Source organism: Panthera uncia, assembly GCF_023721935.1.
Source record: "Panthera uncia isolate 11264 chromosome B2 unlocalized genomic scaffold, Puncia_PCG_1.0 HiC_scaffold_24, whole genome shotgun sequence".
Classification (NCBI taxonomy): domain Eukaryota; kingdom Metazoa; phylum Chordata; class Mammalia; order Carnivora; family Felidae; genus Panthera; species Panthera uncia.
This window is the reverse complement of record NW_026057580.1, coordinates 48203096-48226530: the sequence shown is the minus strand read 5'-3', so window position 1 is coordinate 48226530 and position 23435 is coordinate 48203096. Positions and strand designations below refer to the sequence as shown.

The following is a 23435-nucleotide window of genomic DNA, read 5'->3' as shown; positions in this document are numbered from 1 at the left end:
CTCAGAAAGTAGTACTTATAATTCTCAGTAGTTTCATCAAGAGCTGCTCAAGGTAAACTGAGAACCCTGTCTCTCAAAGTCTATTGCTTATATTTATCTTTAACAAACATCTTTTCTCCAGGACTCCAAACTCTGTTCAAACATCTGTGATGTGGTCTCCTTGGAGACTGTATGGAGAAATGGAGAGGGACTTTTGATGGATGTCAGTAGACTAGGACTGTGTGACCATCCAGAAGTCCTAGCTTCACTCTGGGCTTTAGGTGCCACATGACTCCTCAGGTCCCTTTTAGTTCTAACATGCTACAATCCTAATCTCTTCCTGCCTGGGATAGTCAATTTTGATAAAGACAGTAAATCCTAGTATGGATAATTTTGTGATTTCACAACACAGCACAATTCAATCATGCTCAACTTTATTTCGGTAACCGCTCAGAAAGGTAAAAAGTCAGACATAATTAGGTCAAAGATCACAAAAGAGGAAGAGCTGTTTGATTTCAAAGCCTACAATTTGGGATTTGTAGGAACTCAGAAAGGAACCTGGCATTTAGCCTACAATTATGTTAAAATACACTACATTTTTTAGCAATAACAATGGCCACAGGTTGATAAAGGAAAGGAGCCAGAAACTTGGGGCAAAAACTACAGAACAGGAAAGCCCAGTAGTGCAAGGTTAACAGGAGGGCAAGGTTAACTAAAGTTCTAAAAGGTCAATTCCGGCCAGCAGGTCAATTCGATGTTGCATTGCATCACTTTTACATGACACATTTCTTACTTTAACCTACCTTTTGTCACACTTGGTTGATCATTTGGACCTCTTGCATGACATTAGTAATTTCTCCCTAATGATTAGCAACGATGGCTCCCACACTGTCCTGGAAAATGGAACTTTTCACTTTGAAGAAGGACAGGTCATTTATCAGAAAACTACTCTGCCTTCAGTAACTGAGCTGTTCTTTTTGGCACTTGATTATATTCAGTGCCTAGCCTGCTGTTTGAACTGCCATTAAAATACAGAATAAGCAATGATAAATAACAGCTTTTTCCTATTTTTTAACTATTAAATCATTTTCGTTTTCACACTTCTCTCTCTCTCTTTTTTTTTTTTTTTTTTTTTTTTCCCTTATAGCATGTCCCAATTGCCTGAAAGGCGGCTTAGGTGGGAAATCCTAAACAGCTACATAAAATTGGCTTTTGGGAAATCTATGAATCAGAATGATCTGGGTTTCCCAAAAAGAAATAATCTTAAAATATAGGCTAATGGACTTCTAAATTACATTTCTCAACATGAATCTAGTGCTGATAATAAGTTGCACTGGTATTCTTTAGAATTAGAAGCGCCTTACTCTGGATAAAAGAGGGCATTATGGCTAGCTGGCTGTGTCTTCTGGGCTTGGCCTAGACCCATCATACTCCCAGCACAGGCAGAGCAAGGATACAGTGCAATGCAAACATTCTGTTGTTAGGGTAAAAAACACTCAGCTTTCTATTTTCACACCCCACTCCTCCAACCCCAGCCTAATGAACTAGATAGATCAAATTTAAATCTGTGTTCCTGAACTGGCAGTAAAGGAATGAACTAGTCCTTTGATGAGACATCTTAATAAGGATGGAAAATGAATCAAAATTACAATTCTAAGCTAGATGAAGGGGCCTGAAAAGCATAAAGCCTAATCTAGGAGAAAGTGCCCTGGATTGGCTATGGACAGCTATCACCCCAGTCTTATTGGGAAAATAGCCTGATTTTTAGCTCTTAAGAGCAACAGACTCACCTCACCAGACTGTCAATGAAGTTGACAACTTTTTCTCTGAGTGCTTCAAATCTGGTCTGCTTCTTACTGGTTCTTCTTAATTCCTTCATTTCCAATAAGGACTATGGATGAAAGAACATATTTTTTCTGGTGATTCTGCAACAGAAAACTCAGAGGGGAGCTCTAGGTCCACAGACAGAATGTGCACAGAAAAAGCAAGATCAATGAGGGTTGCGTTTACTTTTTATTTTTAAGGTCTGCAAAGAATCTCTCCTCCTAAGTGTTTTGCTTCAAATATATATCAAGTTTATTTCAGGGAAAAAGAAAAAGAGCAGTTCACTTCATTGCTATTATACGGTAGAGTGCTCACAATCCACAACCCATTGGTTCATTTAAGAAAAGGATTTATATGGGGTGAGCCTGGGTGGCTCAGTCGATTAAGCAGCCGACTTTGGCTCTGGTCATGATCCCATGGTTTATGGGTTCGAGCTCCACATCGGGCTCTGCGCTGACAGCTCAGAGCCTGGAGCCTGCTTCAGATTCTGTGTCTCCCTCTCTCTCTGCACCCTTGACTAGCTTGTGCATGTGCGCTCAATCTCTCCCTCCCCCGCCTAAATAAATAAATAAATAAACTTTAAAAAAAATTTCTTAAAAAAGAAAAGGACTTACAAGTAGGAGGAAAAAAATCCTTACACTTTGGCCATGAGAATAAATTCAATGTGTTCTGCCTTGCTTTGATTGAAAGTTTACATTTATCATAACTTGGTATCATGATACAAAGAAATGTTCTTTACTTTGACAACCAAGATCCTAAAGTTAGAATTAACTGACAAAGATTATGTTGGGTGTACTGTGGCTCAGTTCCTGGTCTCTACTGAATATGCATTAAAAAGTCAAGTCCCTAAAATTAATGGGTTAGGTTCTTATGGATTTCTGCTTGATCAAACAAAAAGTCAAATGCATCAGATAAATAATCAGATACCTTTTTGCAGCAAATGTTCCCATTTTTTCCTTACTGCTGGTTAATTCCTATTCTAAGCCTGAAGGAACAGTTTCCACCTATGTTGGCTAGTAAATTCCAGACTTTGTAAATAGAGAATGAGGATGGCAGTGGATCAGATAAACAGGATGTTCAATTTATAAGTGTGTTACAAAATCTGCTTTGTTCCTGATTGTGGATGAAAAATAAAAACAAAAACACAGGCAGAGCTAATCTAGAGCACACACTAAAAAAAGGAGTGTTGCAAGATGCAGTTGGAAGGAAAATTTACCTTCTGAAGATGATAAAGGTCTGTCTTCTGAAGCCCCTTTGACTGTAGCCCTGAAGTATCTTCTTCTTCTTTGGCTTCTGCTTTTTAATATAAAACCAATATACAGCAACTAGGGTAAATCCATTCCAGTCAAAAGAACAAATATTTCTAGAACTCCACGGGAAATAAAGTGCACCAAAGGGAACAGAAAACTGCAGCTGGTGAAAGGTGTAGTTGTGCTTTTGGAGAGCATGAGGCTCTAAAACAACCCTCTTCCTATGTAAGGCAGGTTTTAGGAATTTCACATTCACATGGCTTATTTGGACTAAATCTAAGACAAGAGGATGTGGCTGCAGAATCTGCACTGTTCTAAAAGAATAAATTTCTTCTTAGCTATGGATAATTCTTCATTCAAGAAAAATATAATTTAAGGTTAAATATCTAATAAATTCTTTGTGCCATTTCATTAGCAAGTAGCAGAGCCTTGAAAACCTGATCTGACACTGTGACCCTACAAATGTAATTTTAAACCCAGACTATAAAACATAGTTAAGGAACCAGAGATAGCATATAGTCAAATATCTCTACTTGTCTAATGTGTGTGTGTGTGTGTGTGTGTGTGTGTGTGTGTGTGTGTGTTGGGAAGGGGGGGGTGTTAATTTTACTTTATTATTAACAGAGTATCACTTCTGAGAATAGACAATACAGATATTTCTTTACAGTGGTTTTACTTCAACTCGTAAAATTCTTTATCTTCAGAATGTTAATCATCTTAATCTCCAAACTTCCCATTTCAAAAAGCTGCATTCCTTTATTATTTAGTATATCACAATTTATTTCACCAGCTTATGTTAATTGTTATAATATCAAGTTTTATTTTACAAAATAAAAACTAAGTCCAATTTTTTAAAAGATTGTAATTTACCTACTTATATATATTAAGTCTTTTACCTTATTTATGTCCTTAAGGGTGTCCCCTCACTGTCCCAATAACCACAGTTAAGGGGCATTTAAATTATGAATGAATGAACAAAAGCAATGAGCTGGCTTATGAGAGGGGAGCTGGAACCTGGGTGCTAGCACTAGCTAGCTGTGGGATCTGGAGGAAGTACATTCTCTTCCTGGGCTTCAGTCTGTTTGTAACTGAACTCAATGATTTCTACACTAATCTCCAGTCCTTTAAAATATGATTTGAAAAATGGTTCAGCTCATGCTACAGTGCAAAAGAGCAATGCCTACATACAGCCTGAAGCGAACCCTCTTAGTACTGTACTTCCTCGTGCTGGCTGCTCATGTCACTCCAGCCAAGGAAACTTTCTCTTTATCTTCCACTGACCTAGCATGGCAGCTGTGGACAGATACGGAGGGATCTCAGCAAAAGCAGTTTCCTTTAATCCAAAGGATTTTCAAGACAAAGGAACACTTGCCAAACGTAGAAAGGATTGACAGACATTCCAAGTGTGAAGTATTTTCATCATGCCACGTCCAATCTATGTGCTTACATACCACACTGCCTCCTTCCCTCAACCTCCCAAAGTAAAATTTCCCTAAGTAGGGGAAAATAAAGGGTCCATACTCTTTGTTTGTTTTACCAAGAATACCATACTTTAGTGCTAGAATGAGAGCAAGAGAAGAGCCCATGAAAAGTTAATGATCAGTATCAATCCATGGTGCCCCTGGAAAACACAGAGAAGTCCTGCTGCATCATAACATGGCTACTCATACACAATCAGGCATCGCAGCATTCAGCAAATATAAATGGCCGTGTGGCGGTCAGGCAAAATCAAGGAAATTACAACACTTCAACATGGGAATGCCAGGCTGCCTCAGTTCATTTAGGACTGAAAGATTATAGCTTTTATAAATCAGATTAAAGCAAACCTCATGCATATTTTGGTAATCAGCATACCAATGAGCCTCATTTTTGTGAAAGTGGTTCACAGCTATTAATTCTTCAGGCTTACAAATGATTTATGCAGTGTTTTTGAAATCTAAAAGAACTTGATGAAATGCTTAAGAAAAAACATCTAAAAGGAGTCCTTAATTATGATGCCCTGCTACTCTCTCCAATCTTTTTGATTTTTTTTTTTTTTTTTTTTTTAAGGTAAATGTAAGTCCTCTAAGCTGTCCATCTGGAAAGAATTTTTTTTCCTGACCATTTGATGATCTTCATTGTTTAAACCAAATCTGGAAGAGAACCACTTGTCTTATTTGTGATTGTCAGGATATGATATTCTGAGGGTTGGTATGCTGACTGCCCATGAACTACTTTATCTCTTTATCTCTCAAACATCAGAAAATGGGGTTTTCCATGTTATTTTATTTAGTTAAATTTCATAGCCAGTACAATTGGCAAGATGCTATATTCTCACCATCAAGACTCTGAAACTGGGCCAGAAACTCCTCTATTCTCTTTGCTGTGCTCCCAAGCTGCTTTTCAGAAGAGGACTTAAAAACCTTGAAACATTTCTGAAGTATGGTCATCAGTTCATCCTTTGCCAACATCCTAGAATATAATCAGTGACAGGAGACATACTGTAATGGGAAAATTAATATATTTAACACTCTGTATATTAAATGTTTCTGGTCAGAAAAAGATGGTATAAATTCTTCACTAGTAGCTACCAAATTTGGGGGGAGAGATTTTCCTCAATGTATGTGACATTTCAGAAGTATTTAGAAAAGTTCTCATAATAAAGCTCAACTTGCAAATGTACAAAGCTCCAGGCTCACAGCCTGATTGCAGCACTTACTAGGTTTGTAGTACACAGCAAGTTACCAAACCACTCTGACCCTGGGTTTCCCGGTCTATAAAATGGAAATAAGAATTCACATATTTCACAGGTTAGATGGAGGCTTAAAAATTAAATGAGGAGATGCATTTGAAGACTCTAGCCCAATGCTTACCACACAGTAGGTAGGCATTTAAGGTTAGTGTCCCTTTGCTTCAGATCTGAGACAGAAATGTCTGCTGAAGATACAACACTTAAACTAAATGAAAGCTTATTTGAAAGGACCAAAAAAATATCATAATCATTTCTCTAATTATTACCATCTTAGCTATATTTTAACATATTCTATGGACTTTATAAACATCAGTCATTAAATCCACTAATTTTTTTTAAAAGGTAAGCAATTCTGTGTGTTTTATATAGCACAGGTGGAATAGTTGTATAATGCATTCAAGGCCACAGAAGAAATCTGTTAGAAACAGAACACAGATCTTCTAAAAATTAGGATCCCATTCTCAGAACCCTTACTTATAGGATCTCTCTACTAAGACCATATTCAGTAACAGAATGAAATGGAATTAGGTCAATATTAGTAATTATTAAGTGCCATGACACAAGTATAAAAATTATTTTCAGCAAATGGACCTAAAAACTGAAGACTACTATGATTAAAAGTTCTTGTATTAATCATGAAGGACTCAGACAAATCCAAAATATAGGCTATTCTGCAAGATAACTACCTTATGTTTGACATTTTTCATAATAAAAAATCTGGGAAAGATACTAACATTACTAAGACAGAAAAAAGATATAAAGCTAAGTAGACTAAGACTACTGAGCAATTAAGCTGGTTACTTCAACTAAATTTAAACCCCAACCAAAAAATAAAGAATTGTCATACAACCGATAAATACAGAAACTGGTAGGAGTGGACAAAAGTAAACTTTTGCCTAGAAAAAGTATAAGATCTTCCTCCTTCTATAACAATAATTATCTGAAGTATTAGTAGTCTTTTTCTGTGAATGAAAGGCAGCTAGAGGTCAAAGAAAATTAAACCAACACATTTAATTCTTGATTACATTTGACATTACTTAAAATGTCTGACTTTCTATTGCCCAGATGAAGTTAAACTTAAAAGAGTTAAACTCAAAGTCAGATACATTTGAACAATCTGTTATACCTGACAAACGTTAGCCCTATTCAAATAGCCCTATTCTCCAGGGTCCGAGGAAACACTGACAATGGCTTGCTTGCGGGGCAGAAGCTGGTAACTCACATCAGCAGCACCCTGAGAAAAAGCCTACCAGGCTGCAGGCAGCCCTTCTGGGCATCTATCTGCAGCTTACAAAACTGAGTATTGAGAGAGACAAAGCCCCGCCTATTATTGACTTTCAGGATATAATGAAAAAAAATGTCATTATGTCATATAATTTTGAAATCAAACTTTATTAGTCATAACTTTTAACATGACATTTGTTGGAGGGGGTAGATCCTTCACTTCAGATGTAAATGTCCAGGAATTCAGAGAGTTATCACTCTTTTTCTTACTAGCCAAAGGTAATGTTCTTGTTTCCAGAAGAGCAAAAGATCTTACACTTTCCCAAGTACTCTCCAGTTTAATATAAAACAAGTCTTGAAGTAGAGCTAATAATGTGACCAACCCTATAAAATCATTAAATTTTTTCAATTAAATTATATATACACAGAATCAACATATGCCTGCTATCATCACTATTTTTGAGACAGAGAGAGACAAAGCATGAACGGGGGAGGGTCAGAGAGAGGGAGACACAGAATCCGAAACAGGCTCCAGGCTCTGAGCTGTCAGCACAGAGCTCGACGCGGGGCTCGAACTCACGGACCGCGAGATCATGACCTGAGCCGAAGTCGGCCGCTTAACCGACTGAGCCACCCAGGCGCCCCTCATCACTATTATTTAGTATCATTCTACAGTCCAGTTGCTACAACAAATTAAGAAAAAAGAAGTGGTGCAAAAAAAAAAAAAAAAAAGGAAAGAAAAAAGAAGTGGTGCAAACATTACAAAGGAAGATGAAATTTATTATTTGCATATGATGTGACTATAAGATTGGAAAATCTAAAAGAACTGCATAAGTATTAAAGAGTATGAAGGATGTGTGGATGTAAGACATGTATACACATACACCTGTGTTGACACCTTACATGTACATGTAATCCATCTTAAACTATGTAATGGAAAAAAAGAACACATTCAAAATGGCAACAAAAACCATAGAAAACAAAGCAATATACTTTATAACAAATATGTAAGACATATCAAAAAAAGAAAACCCTGAATAAGTGAATAGACATTTAAAGTTTTAGAGATACAAATTCATTCCAAATAAGTCTATACTTTTAACACTTTCTGAAACAAAAGTCCAGTGAGTATTTGTTTAAACCCCAATAAAATTATCCTAAAATTTATATGGAAAAAATAACTGTTCCTTAAAAAGAGGAATAATGTGTATATACTTGACTGTGTACAGTGGGGCTATTAATATATTAAAAAGTATAAGCTACAGTGATTAAAATCAGATGGCACTTTATAGGAATGAACGGGTCAATAATGAAAATAAGTCTACAAAGAGATCAAGGAATATATAGGAGTTTGGTACATAATACAAGGTAGTACTTCTAATTACTGGGGAAGAGATGGAAATAGTTTGAGTATAATAGATCACTACCTCAATATTATTTCAAACAGAATAAAGATGTGAGTATGGCATGGGGATAGGAGAAAGAACTAGTCCATCAATTATAAAATACCAGAAGAAAATAATGATATTTAAGCCTAATAATATCCAGCATCAGCATGAGTGTGGGGAAACAAATACTGATACACTGCTGGCACAAGTGTACGTTGGGAAAAGTGTTTATATTTTAGACCCTAAAAGTCTATTAAATGTGTATTTATTTTTGTGAAAATTACACAAATGTAGGAGAACATTTACCCTTGGTGATTACTGTAACAGTGAAGAATTAGAAACAACCCAAATACATATCAAACAAGGGACTGATTAAATAAAATGTTACATTTTCAAAATGAGATATTATGTAGCTGTGATAAACAATGACATAGTACTAGTGATGACAGTTAACATATATGCACATGTGTATTTGGCAGAATTTGATCTCTACTACACTATATGATGTAGTTATTATTATTGCCACATTAAGAGATGAGGAACAGAGACACAGAAAACTTAAGTAACTTGTCTAGAGTCTGGTAACTGGCAATTGCCAATTTGGTAATTTGACTGGATTAGAACCAAGTCTGGCTTGGTTGGCATCCATGCTCTTACCAACCATGCTGCACCACATTTCAAGACACAGTGTCCACAGTAGGATATTAGGTACAAAACAAATAACTACCACAACAAAAATGAACCAAATTTCAAAACCAAAAAAATGCAAGTTGTAGAACATCCTATCCAGTATGATTTAATACCTGTTTGTGCCTAGAAAAAAATCTAGAAGTACAAACTGTTAGCAGTAGATGACTGGCTTTCAAAGTTATAGAACACGAATGGTAATATCAAAAAGCAATGTTATGTTTTCACTTAGATTATTATTAGAGTGACTCCACTTTGGACAAACCAAACCTGATTGAACAAAACTGAAAACTAAAAAATGAAAATTTTTTATAATAAAATTTTATAATTTTAGTTTATAAAAACTCAAAGTTTTTTATAATAACACCCAAATAGAAAATTAAGGATTGAGTCTAGCCACTAGACCAGCATGTTTCAAACTGAGTTTTCAAAATGGGTTTCAACCATTAGTAAGTCATGAAACCATTCATTCATTCAGTGAACACTTACTGAATGCCTACTACATACCAGCCACTGTTCTGGGCTTTGGGGATACATCTCAGTGAAACAAAACCCCCTGTATTCATGAAACTTGTATTCTAATGGGTGGGGGATGAGGAGGTAGGGCACAGACAACAAACACTATGTCTCATATTACTATGTATATACTAAAACTTGACATTATTATAGAAAAATATTAAGGGGGAAGTTTGGGGAGGAGCAGATAGGTTTGAATTTCAAAATGATTATTAGGCCTCACTGAGAAGAAGATATTTGATCAACCACGTGAAGGAGGTAAGAGAGTATTTGTAAGAACTTTTCCTGGCAGAGAGAATAATGCATGCAAAGGGCCTACACTGAGTGTATGTCTGGCATGTTCAAGAAGAACAAGAGGTCAAGGTGGCTGGAGTGGAAAGAGAAATCAAGTAGTAGGAAATGAAATAAGAGATAGGCAATGCAGGGCTAGATCACAGAGGGTTGCTATATAGACTGTGGCTTTTATTCTGAGTGAAAAGGGGAGTTCATGGAATTGTTTAGAGCAAAGGAATGAAATTATATGATGTATTTTAAAAGGACTGTGCTGACTGCTGTTTTGAGAAAAACCCATAGGGGGAACATGTATGGAAGCAAGGGAAACCAGTTTTACAATTTTCCATATGAGAGACGATAGTGACTTGGACAGGTGTTACCAGTGAGGGAAGGTGGCAAAAAGAGGTTTGATTCTTGATATATTTTGAAGCCAGAACCCAAGTTTTTGGATTTCAACAATGGGAAGGATAAAAAGACTGACTACACGAAGATTCTAAGGTTAAAGGGAAGATCATACATTCAGTTTTAAACATATTAACTTTGAAATGTATATTGGATATCTAAGTGGAGATGTTAATTAGGTACATGGAATAACAGTCAGGCAGTCAAAAAAAAAAAAAAAGTGGGCTTTTGACTAAGCCCTGGCACATTGTAATGTTAGGGTGTCAAGGAGAAGAGAAACCACCAAAGAAGACAGAAGGAGCATGCACTAAAGTAGGAGGAAACACGAGAATCGGGATCCTGAATGTCATTAAGGAAAGAGTGCTGTACTGTGCTGGTGCTGATAACAGGTTAACACAAATGAAGACGTAGGACTGACCATTAGATTTAGGAACAGGGAAGTCACCAATGACCTTCTTCAAAGTAGTTTTAATAGAGAGCAAAAACCAAATCAGGTAAGACAGAATGAAAGGAGAGGAACTAGAGACAGTGAGACAGTGCTTTTGAACTCAGGGAGATCCCATTTAGCATTCAGCTTTAAAAGAAATGGCATAAAACTGAAAAGAAAATATCAGAATTATAAAGTATGAAAGCCACCACACGAGATTAAAGAGAAAGGAAAAAACACATTAAGATAGGTCACATTAATGCCAAAAAAGAGCTAATTATGTTTAACCAACTTAAGGCTTATGATACTTAATGTGTTAAAAGCTTTATAGGTTGTTATAAAAGAAGTGTTTCCTTAACTAAGACAGAAAGAGAATCATTTGGCAATCATTAAAAACAACCATCCTGCAGGGCAATGTAGTGTTCTGCTTCATCATGCAGAAAGCCAATAATTCCTGGTTAAGTACTGATTATATAAAGGTCTGATTGAGAACAGGCTATAAGGAGAAACTGGTCAATCCATGGCTAATGCAAAAATCCTCTAAATAATGAGTTCTCAAGTTTTAAACAGACATTGTCATAAATTAGCTTTTAAAAATACTCAAAAATTCAAACCTGCATATGTCAATGAAAACTAGAAGAAAATACAAAAGCTTACAAAAAACTATATTCACAGAGATTATCTACTTCAAAGACAACACAACAAAGCAATCATATATGGTAACAAGTGAAAGAGAAACCAAAAATATGCATAATTCTTCCCACACCTTGATATTTCATGTTAGATGCCCCTTCCTCCGTGAAACTGCTCAATCTGCTCAGTGGAGGTTAGCACTCTAGACCTCACCTGTCATACATCACAGACTTATTCCCCTGTATTGTAATTGCCTACCTGTCCACCTTCATCTCTCACTTAGCCAAAATTCAGTGTAGATAAGAACTAGGGTTATCTTTGTAATCAGATCGGTGGCTCCACATATCAAGCATCAAAAAAAAACCCCAACATTTTTTGAAAGGATGAACAAGGCAATGGCCCTGCACTGACAGTTTCATGACCTCAGGCCTTAGTGAACAATAGTTTCTTTATTTACAAGTTGGTTCATGTAGGGGAGCACTTGGAAGTTACAGTGCCTTTTGTGGAACACCATGCTCTTTTCTGTGTCAAAATGGGTAAATTAAATTATATCATATAGTTAGAAACAACTTGAGTAAACTAAAATATATATATATTTTAAAGATGTATTATATACTTCAATATTTTTATATATCATCTATATTTTATATATTTATACTTCTTTTTCAAAAGAAAAACAGTTGTCAAACTAAGATTAGCTATTTCTGAATGTTTAACAGTTTTAACATTTCTTAGCTACCAGCTCGTTTTCTAACAAAAAATAGCAGGCACTAAAAGTTTGGTGAAGAAAAAATGAAATACAAATTCAGATCTTTTCTGTCCACTGAGATGAAAAAACAAACAAACAAACAAACAAACACTATTCACTATTAGCAGTAGAATATCTTCTTCCAGTTTTGGAACCAATCTGAGATTAACTGCCTCAAGCCATCCAGCTTCTCCACCAATAAAGCCTTTTCTTTTCTTTCAATAGCTTCATTTTTTTCCTCAAAATTTTGTACCTTCTTCTTACTTCCCTTTATTTTCTAGAACAGTGTTTCTCAAAGTGTGGTCCCTTGGCCCATCTGTCCAAATGTGGTGGAGTGTTTATTAAATGCAGATTCCTTCTGTCCACCACACCCCAGTTCCAAAGGATTCAGAATCATTGGGGAGAGGGCAAAAGTATACATGTTTAATACACCTCAGCTGATTCTTATGTACACTAAAGCCTGAAAATCATTACTTTAAAAACAGCAACTATCAACATCTTTTGCTATTGAATGAGCTTCAACAATTCAGCTCGTTGATTTCACCACAAGTGTACAGATGACTATGGAGGACCTGGCATGATGCAGATTCAGGACTGGCAATCCTTGTTCTAAGAAAGAAACTACATTTTAACTGTACAGTCTCATATACCTTCTGCACAGACAAATCTAGATCATCAAAAGCTAAATTATGCTATTTAGTAAGCATCACATGGACTGTGGAGCTGTGCTATTTTTCATTAACTAGATCTTTAAATCTCATCTAAAGTTGATCTGCAAATTCAGGAAACAATGTATTATTTAGATTCCAAATCTCTAGTCTCTTTCAACTAACCTAAAGTGATCAAATGTTAATATTATTACTTGGGTCATGTTTTTTTAACTCAGTGAAAGCTGAGCTGACCTATTAATATATTACTGTTTAACTCAAAAGCCTTACTCAGAAATTAGAATAATTTCTTTCAGCCTAAATTCCTTTAGCTATCAATCAACTTCAATTTATAAATCTGTTTGTCCAGCAAACTCATAAGGTTATACTTCGGATAAGCAGACCAGACACTGTGGCTTCTTTCATTTATATGTCTGTACTCTGTGCCAAGATGCCTAGTGTCAGGATGGGAAGGGGGTTTTGCGGCCACAGAAGCTTGTTTGGCTGGTTCGTTTTAACATTTGAGGTGTGCTCTGAACATGGACTGCTGGCCACAAACCCACAGAAATTACCTTTTATACTACCTCCCAAATAATTGGAATAGGGCTGAAAAACAGACTTAACTTTGAAGATTCAGATTTAAATTCCAGCTGTGTCAACTGCATAAAAGTCACTCAGTGTTTCCAGTTTTGGTTTCCTTATTTGGAAGAAAATGAGATAATCCTAGATAAGTAATTCTCAATTGATGGGGCAAGGGGCAGAATAAATTCCCCTAAGAAGACAGGCACACTTCTCATTACTCTCAGTCCAAGAATCATTGCATAGCACTCCATGGCTACTGATGTGAAATCACAGTACTTTACAGCTCTAGCTGATCCATCATGTTCCTGTAAGTTAAAACTCTAAGGGTATTTTATCAATACCCTTAAAACCTTACTATGGAAGCAAGGTTTTTTGAATTGCAAGTCTGAAAAATGCTTGGTCAAGTGTTTGATTTCTAGATGGCTGTTTAGAAATTCTCTCTAATAGAAAGGTAAATTTTTCCTCTTAAGGTCTTTCAGAGCTGACCACAAGAAGCCCAGTGCACTCACGTAGCTCGCTGCTGGGTTAGCACCATTTTTACTACTTCCGGTTCCCAAATGGTGTCTTAAGTATATCCTTATATAATAATACATGCTTGGTAAAAAATTAACCAACTCATATCCTGCATAGGGATGTGGTCTTCATGCTCCAAGAGTTGACTGAAAGAAGAAAGGCTATGGAAGACATGCAGAACCACTGCACTCCTGTCAAATTATGGCCTTTTATAAAGGCATAACTGCCAGCTCCCCACGTGTACATCAATGTCTGCTGCATACATTTTAAAAATAACTGTGATATACAATTCTGTAAGTCTTTTTCCACTCATGAATATATGATATTTTCAACATTACAAATACCACGTAAATACACTTTAAAACTGAGATAATTAGCAAATGACATATTAGTTTCACGTGTACATGATTTGGTATGTGTATATACTGTGAAATGATCACCGTAAGAAGTCTAGTTAACATCCACCACTGCACATAACTATAAATTTTCTTTCTTGTGATGAAAACTTTTAAGATTTACTCTATCAGGAACTTTCAAATATGCAATACTACATATCACCATACTATAAATTACATCCCCAGGGCTTATTTTATAACTGGAATTTGTACTCTTTGACCACCTTCAGTCATTTTGCCCACCCCCCCACCACTGGCAACTACCAATCTGTTCTCGGTATCTGAGTTCAGTGTTATAGAGGGACTTCCTAATTCTTATGGCTGAATAATATTCCACTATGTGTGTATATGTGCATTTTTCTTTATCCATTCCTTGATTGATGGGCACTTGGCTTGTTTCCATGTCTTGTCTATTGTGAATAGCTGCAATAAACATGGGAACACTGGTATCTTGAGTTGGCATTTTCATTTCCTTCAGATAAACACCCAGAAATTGAATTGCTAGGTCAAATGGTAGTTCTATTTTTAATTTTTTGAAGAATCTCCACACTGTTTTCCATAACGACTGCACCAATTTATATCTCCACCAATAGGGCACAAGTATTCCTCACCACCACTTGTTATTTCTTGACTTTTTGATAAGAGCCTCCTAACAGGTGTGAGGACATATCTCATTAAGGTTTTGATTTGCATTTCTCTGATGACTAGTCATGTTAAGCATCTTTTCATGCACTTATTGGCCATCTGTATGTCTTCTTTGGGAAAATGTCTGTTTAGCTCCTCTGCCCATTTTTTAATCAATTGTTTGTTTTTTCTATTGAGTTGTAGGAGTTCTTTATATATTTTGGATATTAAACCCTTATCAGATGTATGATTTCCTAATATTTTCTCCCATTTAATAGGTTGCCTTTTCATTTTATTGATGGTTTCTCCTTTACTGTTTAGAAGCTTATTGGTTTGATGTAGTCCCACCTGTTTATTTTTGCTTTTGGTATCAAAGCCAAAATATCATTGCGAAGACCAATGTCAAGGAGGTTCACTTATGTTTTCTTCTACTTTTGCGGTTTCAAGTCTATTTTCAAATCTTTAATCCATTTTGAGTTGATTTTTGTGACTGGTGTTAAGAAAGTGGTCCAGTTTTCCCAGCACCATTTATTAAAGAGACTGTCCTTTCTCTATTATCTGTTCTTGCCTCCTCTGTCATAAATTGTCTATATATGTAAGAATTTATGTCTGGGCTCTCTATTCTGTTTCATTCATCTATGTGTCTTTTTTTATGTCAACACCACACTGTTTTGATTACTGACTGTAGCTTTGCAATATAGCTTGAAATCAAGAAGAACGATGCCTCCCACCTGTGTTCTTTCTCAAGATTATTTTAGCTATTCTTTTGTGGTTCCATACAAATATCAGGAATTAAATACTTTTCAATGATCACAAAATATTTCACCAAGTTGATTTATGATTATTTAAACATGTCAGTTTCCATATAAAAGGGATTTTTCAAGAGAAATACTGCCTTTAAGGAACTTAACAAAAAAAGTCAAACTGGAAATGTTTCTAGACTATGTTTCTACAGGACCTCAGTTTTTTTTCCCAAGTGACATTCAGTGATCATTTTAATCTTATTTTCTCTCATGATGTGAATTGTTTGAAGACAGGTGATGGGAATATCTGGTTTCCTAAATTCAGATGATTCTTACTTAGAATGCCTAAACTGACAAGTGTCCTTGACTTCTTTTCCACATCTAATCTGCACAAAAGGAAAAGAAATCCATTCTGGACATTCCCAGATTCTTGGTAGTGCCCAGACTCTAAGCTGTCTTTGCTGTACCTGACATATTTCATCCTTAATGCTTTTTATATTCCTATGTTTCTGACCTCAGTTTAGCAAAATGACTGAAACTTCACTTTCTATTTATTGCTTCTGCTTTACTCAGATCCCCAAGCCCATACTTTAGATCTTAGCAAGAATAGTGGAAGGTACAACAGCTGTGAAATCAGATCTGGATTAGAATTCTGGTTCCATCAACAACTAGGAGATCTCAGGCAAATTCTAATTCCTATATATGCTTCAGTATTCTGAGTTGTAAAGTGTGGATAATAGTATCTGCCACAAAGGTGTACTTGTGTATTAGACAGGAAAGTTTACTGAAAGTGCCTACCTAGCACAGTGCCTGACACACTGCAAGCTTTTATAAACAGTGGTTACGACTGTCACCATTACTATTATTGCTCATGTTTCCTTAACCTAGTTTGGAATTGGCATTCTTGACCCTTGACTTGTACCCCAAGATTACCGATGCCAAAAAGATGTAGAAAGAAAAAAGCAAGCCCCTCTCTGACAAAGGAATCTATGAATTTAAGACTATTCAACTGGAAAAGGAAGACAATCACTAATCACAAAAATTAAAGAGGAAACTCAGCAAGAATCAACTAGGTGTTGAGGCAGGAATGTTGACTTGAATAGAAAGCAAATGAAGTCTCCGTTGACATACAGAAGTACACAGAAATCTCTTACTGGCATTTAAAAAACTGAAATAAAACAGAGCTTTTCAGTGGCAATCTAGTTTCCATGGGGAGTTATTTTTCCAGATAGCATAAAATTAGTTTCCTATCTTAAGCTGCACCTGCTAGATCACTGACATTTGTATTATTAAGTCTCTGGACCTAAAGTGCTTTCAATGTGAATTTTCCTCCTACTGTGCCCATCTGTTCTTTTCTTGTGGGCCCAGAGGAAGCCAAGACTTAATAAATATTCAATTCTCAGACTTCTTTATGATATTTTCATATAAGCATTTATATTCACTGAGGTAAATTATAAGTGTGCGTGCAGAAACTTAACTCACACTTGATTTTCCTTTCCTCATTTTCCAAGTGGTCATTATTTTTATGGAAGACTAAAAAGTCAACGTATGTATAAGTGAAGCCAAGAAAAACAAATGATTATAACTTTAAAAGGTAAATTTGTCAGGGTGGTAAGTGATCTCTGATATGTGACAACACCAAGATGTCTTATTTATATAATATTAGATAAATTTATGATCTCCTGTGCTAATGAAAGCAGGGCCAGCTCAGATGGGGGTAAGGCATCAAGGCCACTGCCTCCTCATCGCTGGTCCTCAAGTTCAGCAGTGACCTCCTTCACAGGACACATTTCACCAAGTGATGCTGCAACTCCACCCATCCTGGTTGGGGCCATGGTGAGATCACTTTCCATGACTACTTTCCCTGCCATGCCATCAAGCTGGCAAGATTAAAATTATCCATACCTAAGCCCTCCTCAGGTAGTGTCAATATTTGACTAAATGCTCATTTTACTTTAAAAAGCACAAGTTCAGGACACCTGGGTAGTTCTGTCAGTTGAAGTACTGACTCTTGATTTCAGCTCAGGCATGATCCCAAGGTTGTGGGATCGAACCCCGTGTCAGGCTTCAGGCTGAGCATTGAGCCTATTCGAGATTCTCTCTCTCCCTCTGCCCCTCTCCCCCACTCACAATCTCTCTCTAGGAAAAAAAAAATCACAAGTTCAAAAACAAGGTAAAACCAGCAAAGAAATGGATGGTTGCTACATTAAAACCACCATAAACCACAAACAAGTTCAAGGTATTTACAAATATTAGACACAGCATGGCTACTTAAAAACCCCTTGGCAGGCAACATTCTGGAGGAAAGGGTTATTTATTGACAGGCTTACATCAGACAAAACAGAAAAAAAAAACAAAACTACCTCAGCAGCTGCAAAGCTGATGCATACTCCTCTGAATCCCATATGTTCTTTTCTAAACAAGTGCAGTACAGCTCTCTGATCTGTAAGTAAAAAGCACACTTGTAAGGAACCAAAAGTGATGTACTAAGTTACACACTGCTCATTTGACAAAATCATAAATGGTCAAGACAAAAAAATAAATATTATTAAAAACAATCATTTTCTAAAAAAAAAAAAAAAAAAAAAAAAAACAATCATTTTCTTTAGAGGACAACAGACTGGGCACATATCACATAGGTCAGGCTATATAAGAATACCATTTACATAAAAGCAACATGAGACTACATTGGGACTGGCTGATAATACTGATCACACTGCAATAAGAAAATAATAAAATAAAAGCAATATGTGATTATTAAAAAGAAAGCTTAATGGCAGAAATCCTTTCATAAACAAATCATTCCTATGTATTTAGATTTGTTCTCTAAACCTTTATTTATTTACTTATTAGAGAGAGAGAGAGAGAGAACATGAATGTGGGGGAGAGGAGCGGGGGTGGGGGGGAGAGAATTCCAAGCAGGCTCTACACTCAGCCTGGACCCCAACACCCCAACACGGGGCTGGATCCCACAACTCTGGGATCATGACCTGAGCCGAAATCAAGAGTTGGACGCTTAACCCACTGACCCACCCGGTACCCCTGTTGTCTAAACCTTTGAGGTAGGATGCAAATATTTAGGAATACAGAATTATTCCACTAACATCCACTCTCTAGCTGGTTCACAGGTTTAGAGTATGACACAAAGGCCAGTGGGGCATAATTTTGCAAGGGCAGAAATGCTGTTTCCCTTTTAGTTCTTGGTGGAATGCAAGGTTAACCATTAAGCATTCTCAAACAGATTCTTTTTGCTATTTTGATAAAGTGGGGGGATCAACTCAGTATACATGACAAAGAAGTGTGAAAGAAAAAGGTTAAAATGCCTTAGGACAAATACATTGGGGGGCGGGGGAGGAGGGGGGAAGCAACACCACTGGGATTCATGTGGTTGTTTCTAGCTGTGGCCATCAGAACAAAATATACTGCTTCAATTACCAGTAATGTGTACAGCTGGAATGGATTTAGATTGTGCACTCAGTGCCTGATTTGGATCCATTTCAAATTCTGATGCCTGAATGCTGCTGAAATCAAAGCAAGAAACTACTGATATTCCTACTGCAGACATTCCAAATGAAGAAGTTCTGGTTACCTGTCGACCCAATGGGTACTTGGGAAGAGAAGAGGTGAACTGATGAAGACATCTCAAAACCAGGAAGTAATTTGTATGGTAAACATGTAAGTTTTCTAGTAATGATTGTATTTCCTCCTAAAAATCACAGAATACATTACAAATATGTAAGTCAGTAATTAAAAGAATAATAAAATCTACCTCACGAATATATATATATAATTCCTGGAAAACTGGTGAGAAAAGATGCAGAATTACAAATTAATTTCCTTAATTTTGAGAATTAGTAACGCACACAAAATCTAGGATAAAGGCTGGGTATTTCTGATTTAGTATCAGGTCTGGTGATATTTTACACACACCAAAATTAGTCCTGTAGTTTCCTTCTATCTATGGCACTGCCATTATAACTTGGCTTCCCACAACACAAGTGTGCAAAAAAGCACCCTGCTGGATGCCTGCTTGTGTCAGTCACCCAGTATGTGCCACAGCGAGGTAGGCCTACCACCCTCTACCTTGCTAGCATCAGAAGGGTGAGAAGATCACTACAGAGCCCAATACCAACATCATTAACAGTTGCTGAGGTTACACTTAAGGCCTATGCTTCTCTTAAAGTACAATTAGAACTGTGTTTCAAAGAAAGACTACAGAAGAAACACCACGGGTGATTCTGATAAATGCCTGCTTTTTGTTGAGAATTTCTAACACTGGTTTTATTCGCTTTACTAATTAAAAACAAAAAATGAAAAGAGAAATCTAAAGCCATCAAGCTTTAGAATTTAGACTCCAACAAGTATAATATGGGAGATAGTGTCTTAAACTTGTGGGATGACTAATCCCACAAATCAGTTTCAAAAGGGCTTTTTTGTGGGGGGGTGGGAGGGGTATTATGTTTTCTAGAACCTTCTGAAACAGTTTAGAAATGATTTTAACACACTACATTCTATCAACATCCAAGTATTTTTCAGACCTCAAATACTTTTATAACTGCTTCATCCTGTAACATTCTCTTAAAAGGATTATGATCTGTGGCATGGTCTTCACATATTTTTCTTCTCTGTAAGTCAAATAAAGGACTTTAACTGCCGGGCTGCGGTTTTTTTCCACCAGTAATATCTTGCAGATACCCATTATTTTTAGCAGTCAAGCCTGCAGAAAATAACACCTCAGATACGAATAAATTCAAGCAAACCTAACCTATAAAAAGCAACAAATCTGATATATTTTCCTAAACTCTAATGCACTTAGAAATCAATTCCTTCATCAGCAATCTATAGATTATTACCTGAAAGCACAGGGCAAATGAAAAAGCTTTCAGAATCAAAATGTTTTTCCTCCCAGTATTTGAGTTAGTTGGTAATTTCAAAAATCTAGGTCTCCTATCCTAACAAAGGGTACTTTAACCACCACTGGGAGAGTACACTCAGCTCTAATTTTACTCTATGCTGTAACATGGAGAGTGCATAAAGCCACTAATTGTTTGCCTTAATGTATGCCTGAAGAGCTTTTAAACAAAAGTATTCTGGAGGGAAAGGAATCTATTACTGATTAATAACCATACTTCATGCTTCTTGAACTACCTATTCCTTTTGCTTAGTGGAGTACATGCTTTTGTGCATGTACAAATAATGGGTGATGCAGAACTGAATTTACTCAGAGGGGGAGGAAAATGAAATACTTTACACCTTGTGGGCAATGTTGCACACTCGAGGGACTATGCCTTGGGTAGGGGTGGAAGGAGGATTATGCACATGCTCTTTTTCCAGATGATCTCAGTCCCTTCCTACCTCTGCGTGATTACATCCCTGTGCCCAGTGGAATTCTAGCATTTAAAACATGTTTTGTTTTGTTCACGTAACACAGCATACTATTTTATCCAATGCCCAACTGAGGAAATGGAGTTCTGGTTCCAACACTGCAAGTAAAACTAGCTATGCTGGACTTCATGAGAAATCTGCTATACCCTTCTAAGGGATTTTTCAAGAGTTAAGTTATTTTGACCATCCCACACTTTTGCCTTATGTATTGACTCTGGAACTACTCTCTACATAAGATTCCATTGTTATTCACATCTGTGTTCTTATCAGCTGCAGCAGAAAACATCCAAATGATTAACTTTCTACATGACACTATTCTCTAAATCCTTTGTCTTACTGAGATTCATATCTGCAAATGCTTCTCTCCAGGCCAATTCTTAATGCACTTTATGAACACCTTTTTATAGGTTTTGATGCTGAGAAAATTCTCCACTTAATGCTTACAGCAGCATCACACTATGCACATGTGAAAACAAAGCCTGTTCAAATAGTAATCTTGTTTTCCATTCGTTAAATTTTTCCTCTGGAATCACAGCCATACACTGGTCATGGCTGCCACTGTTTTATTTCATAACTGTGGTTAGGATGATTCTTTTTAACAGAGATACACTTTGCCTAGTAATATTCATTATTTCCCAAAGAGATATGCTTTCTTCTTTTCTTGACACATGAAGACCTCGTGGTCTTTTCTGATTTTTGATAAAGAGACGCAAACAAAGATATTTCTCTGATATCAAATACAAAAGAGCAGCCTCCTTGCTCCTCTTCAAACATCAAGACAGGCTCCAACCTCAGGTCCTTTCCACTTGCTGTCTCGCTGCTGTTTGGAATTCCCTTCCGCCAGATTCCTGCATGGCAAGCTCTGTAACTTCCTTTAGTCTTTATTCAAAATTCACCTTCTCAGTAAGGTCCTTATTTAAAATGTCAATCCAACTCCCCATGCACACTGAACTTCACATTCCGCTTTTTTCCTTCATTGTTTTTCCTTAGCAACACAGATATTTTACCTACTTCTTTTGATAGCATGTAAGCCCCATGAAGGCAGAGGTTTTTGTCAGTTTTGTTCACTCCTATATTCTCAGCACCCAGATTAACACCTGGCACACAGTGGACCCTCACAAACTTTGTTGAATGAGGAAGTGCATTAATGAACGGAGGCCAACATGCACTCAGTCTCCCTTCTAAATAAGAGCAACCACTTGTTGTCTTGCTGGATGTGGACCAGATTTACTAATTTTTCAACAAAAGATGGAAGTCTGAATTTGTAATGTAAAATGTCTCAATTTGTAAATGTTGACTCAGGGTAAAAAAAACAAACAAACCACTACGGACCTAAAAAGCCACATTTATATTAGGCTGTGGGTGGCCAGTAAATGTATAGTATACCCTTTTAAATCAGCCATCTCCAATCACATCAATCTTGTCTGTCATTCAGTCAAAATCATTCATGTATTCTTGTTTACTTACATGACAAGGCCCCTATTTTTACTGAGCTGGTTACTTTCTTTGGAGAGGAAACCAATACCTATGTAAAATTTAAATATATATAGGTAAAGAAAATATGATCAGACAGAATTATATTTGCCATGATGCTTAGTTTTTGCAATTCTCTTCTACTTTCCATAGTATTTATTACTTTTGTGTCCAGAATGTTATGTATGGGGTGAAGAGTGACACCAGAAAGATTTAAAGTAAGTTATGTAAAAATGGCTGTAAATCTTTATAATATGTTCCTTTCAATCAATTCACTGATAACAAAAGCTGGTAAAACAGACACTGGATTTTAGGAATAAGAGGTATCTGCTGTCCAAGAACACAGCATTCTCTTAGTTATCATCTTGCTAGAACGAAGCATGATTTTTCTCATTATGGAGAAATTTTGACCAACAGTGTTTGGTTCTCAGTGTCTCATCACATGACAGCCAGCTCCTGGAGTGCCAAAGCATGGCTTTCTCCCAGCACTAGTGTGGCCTGTGTGCTTCTCCTCTCATCTGCCTCAGCCTTTTGTTCTCTGTGTTCCCACTGGGCACTTCAGACCAGCAGCACTTGATGAAGGGTTTGCACTGAAGCTGCCCGTTCCTGCCGCACTACTGTGCTAAAGCCTAGCTTGTTTGATCACATGTAGTAGTTTGTTTCCAGTCATTTTCTTCCTTTCTTCTCTTTTCTTTTAATTATTTCTCCTAATAGATTTTCTCCCTCCTCCTGCCCTGTCTGTCAAAAGAAATAGAAAGAAGAGGTGGAGGCAAAGGTAGGTGAAAGGCAGGTTACCACCAAACTCATGAAGTAATTCTGTGCCTTTTGTTCACGAATCACCATGAAAAGCATACTAAATGGTGAAAAGAAATCTACCACTAACTTGCTCTGTGACCTTAGATATTTCACTTCCTCTCTCTTGGTTACATTTCTTCATTTGTAAAATGAGCATATTCAATCAGGTTATCTTTCTAATACTAACAAATTACAA

General features: G+C 36.6%; 1 protein-coding gene across 3 annotated transcripts in view; it reads right to left on the bottom strand.

The window, feature by feature from the left end:
- The window catches only part of ORC3 (origin recognition complex subunit 3), a 62315-nt gene that overhangs the window by 5687 nt on the left and 33193 nt on the right, over positions 1–23435 (bottom strand). For 2 of the 3 annotated variants that reach the window (XM_049653994.1, XM_049653996.1), the window contains exons 12-16: positions 19176–19292; positions 17950–18029; positions 5371–5504; positions 3020–3099; positions 1770–1870 (exon numbers count right to left, since the gene is read on the bottom strand). In XM_049653994.1, coding sequence (XP_049509951.1) covers positions 1770–1870; positions 3020–3099; positions 5371–5504; positions 17950–18029; positions 19176–19292 — 512 coding nt within the window. The remainder of the gene's footprint in view (positions 1–1769; positions 1871–3019; positions 3100–5370; positions 5505–17949; positions 18030–19175; positions 19293–23435) is intronic. The other variant, XM_049653995.1, reaches the window with a different exon arrangement.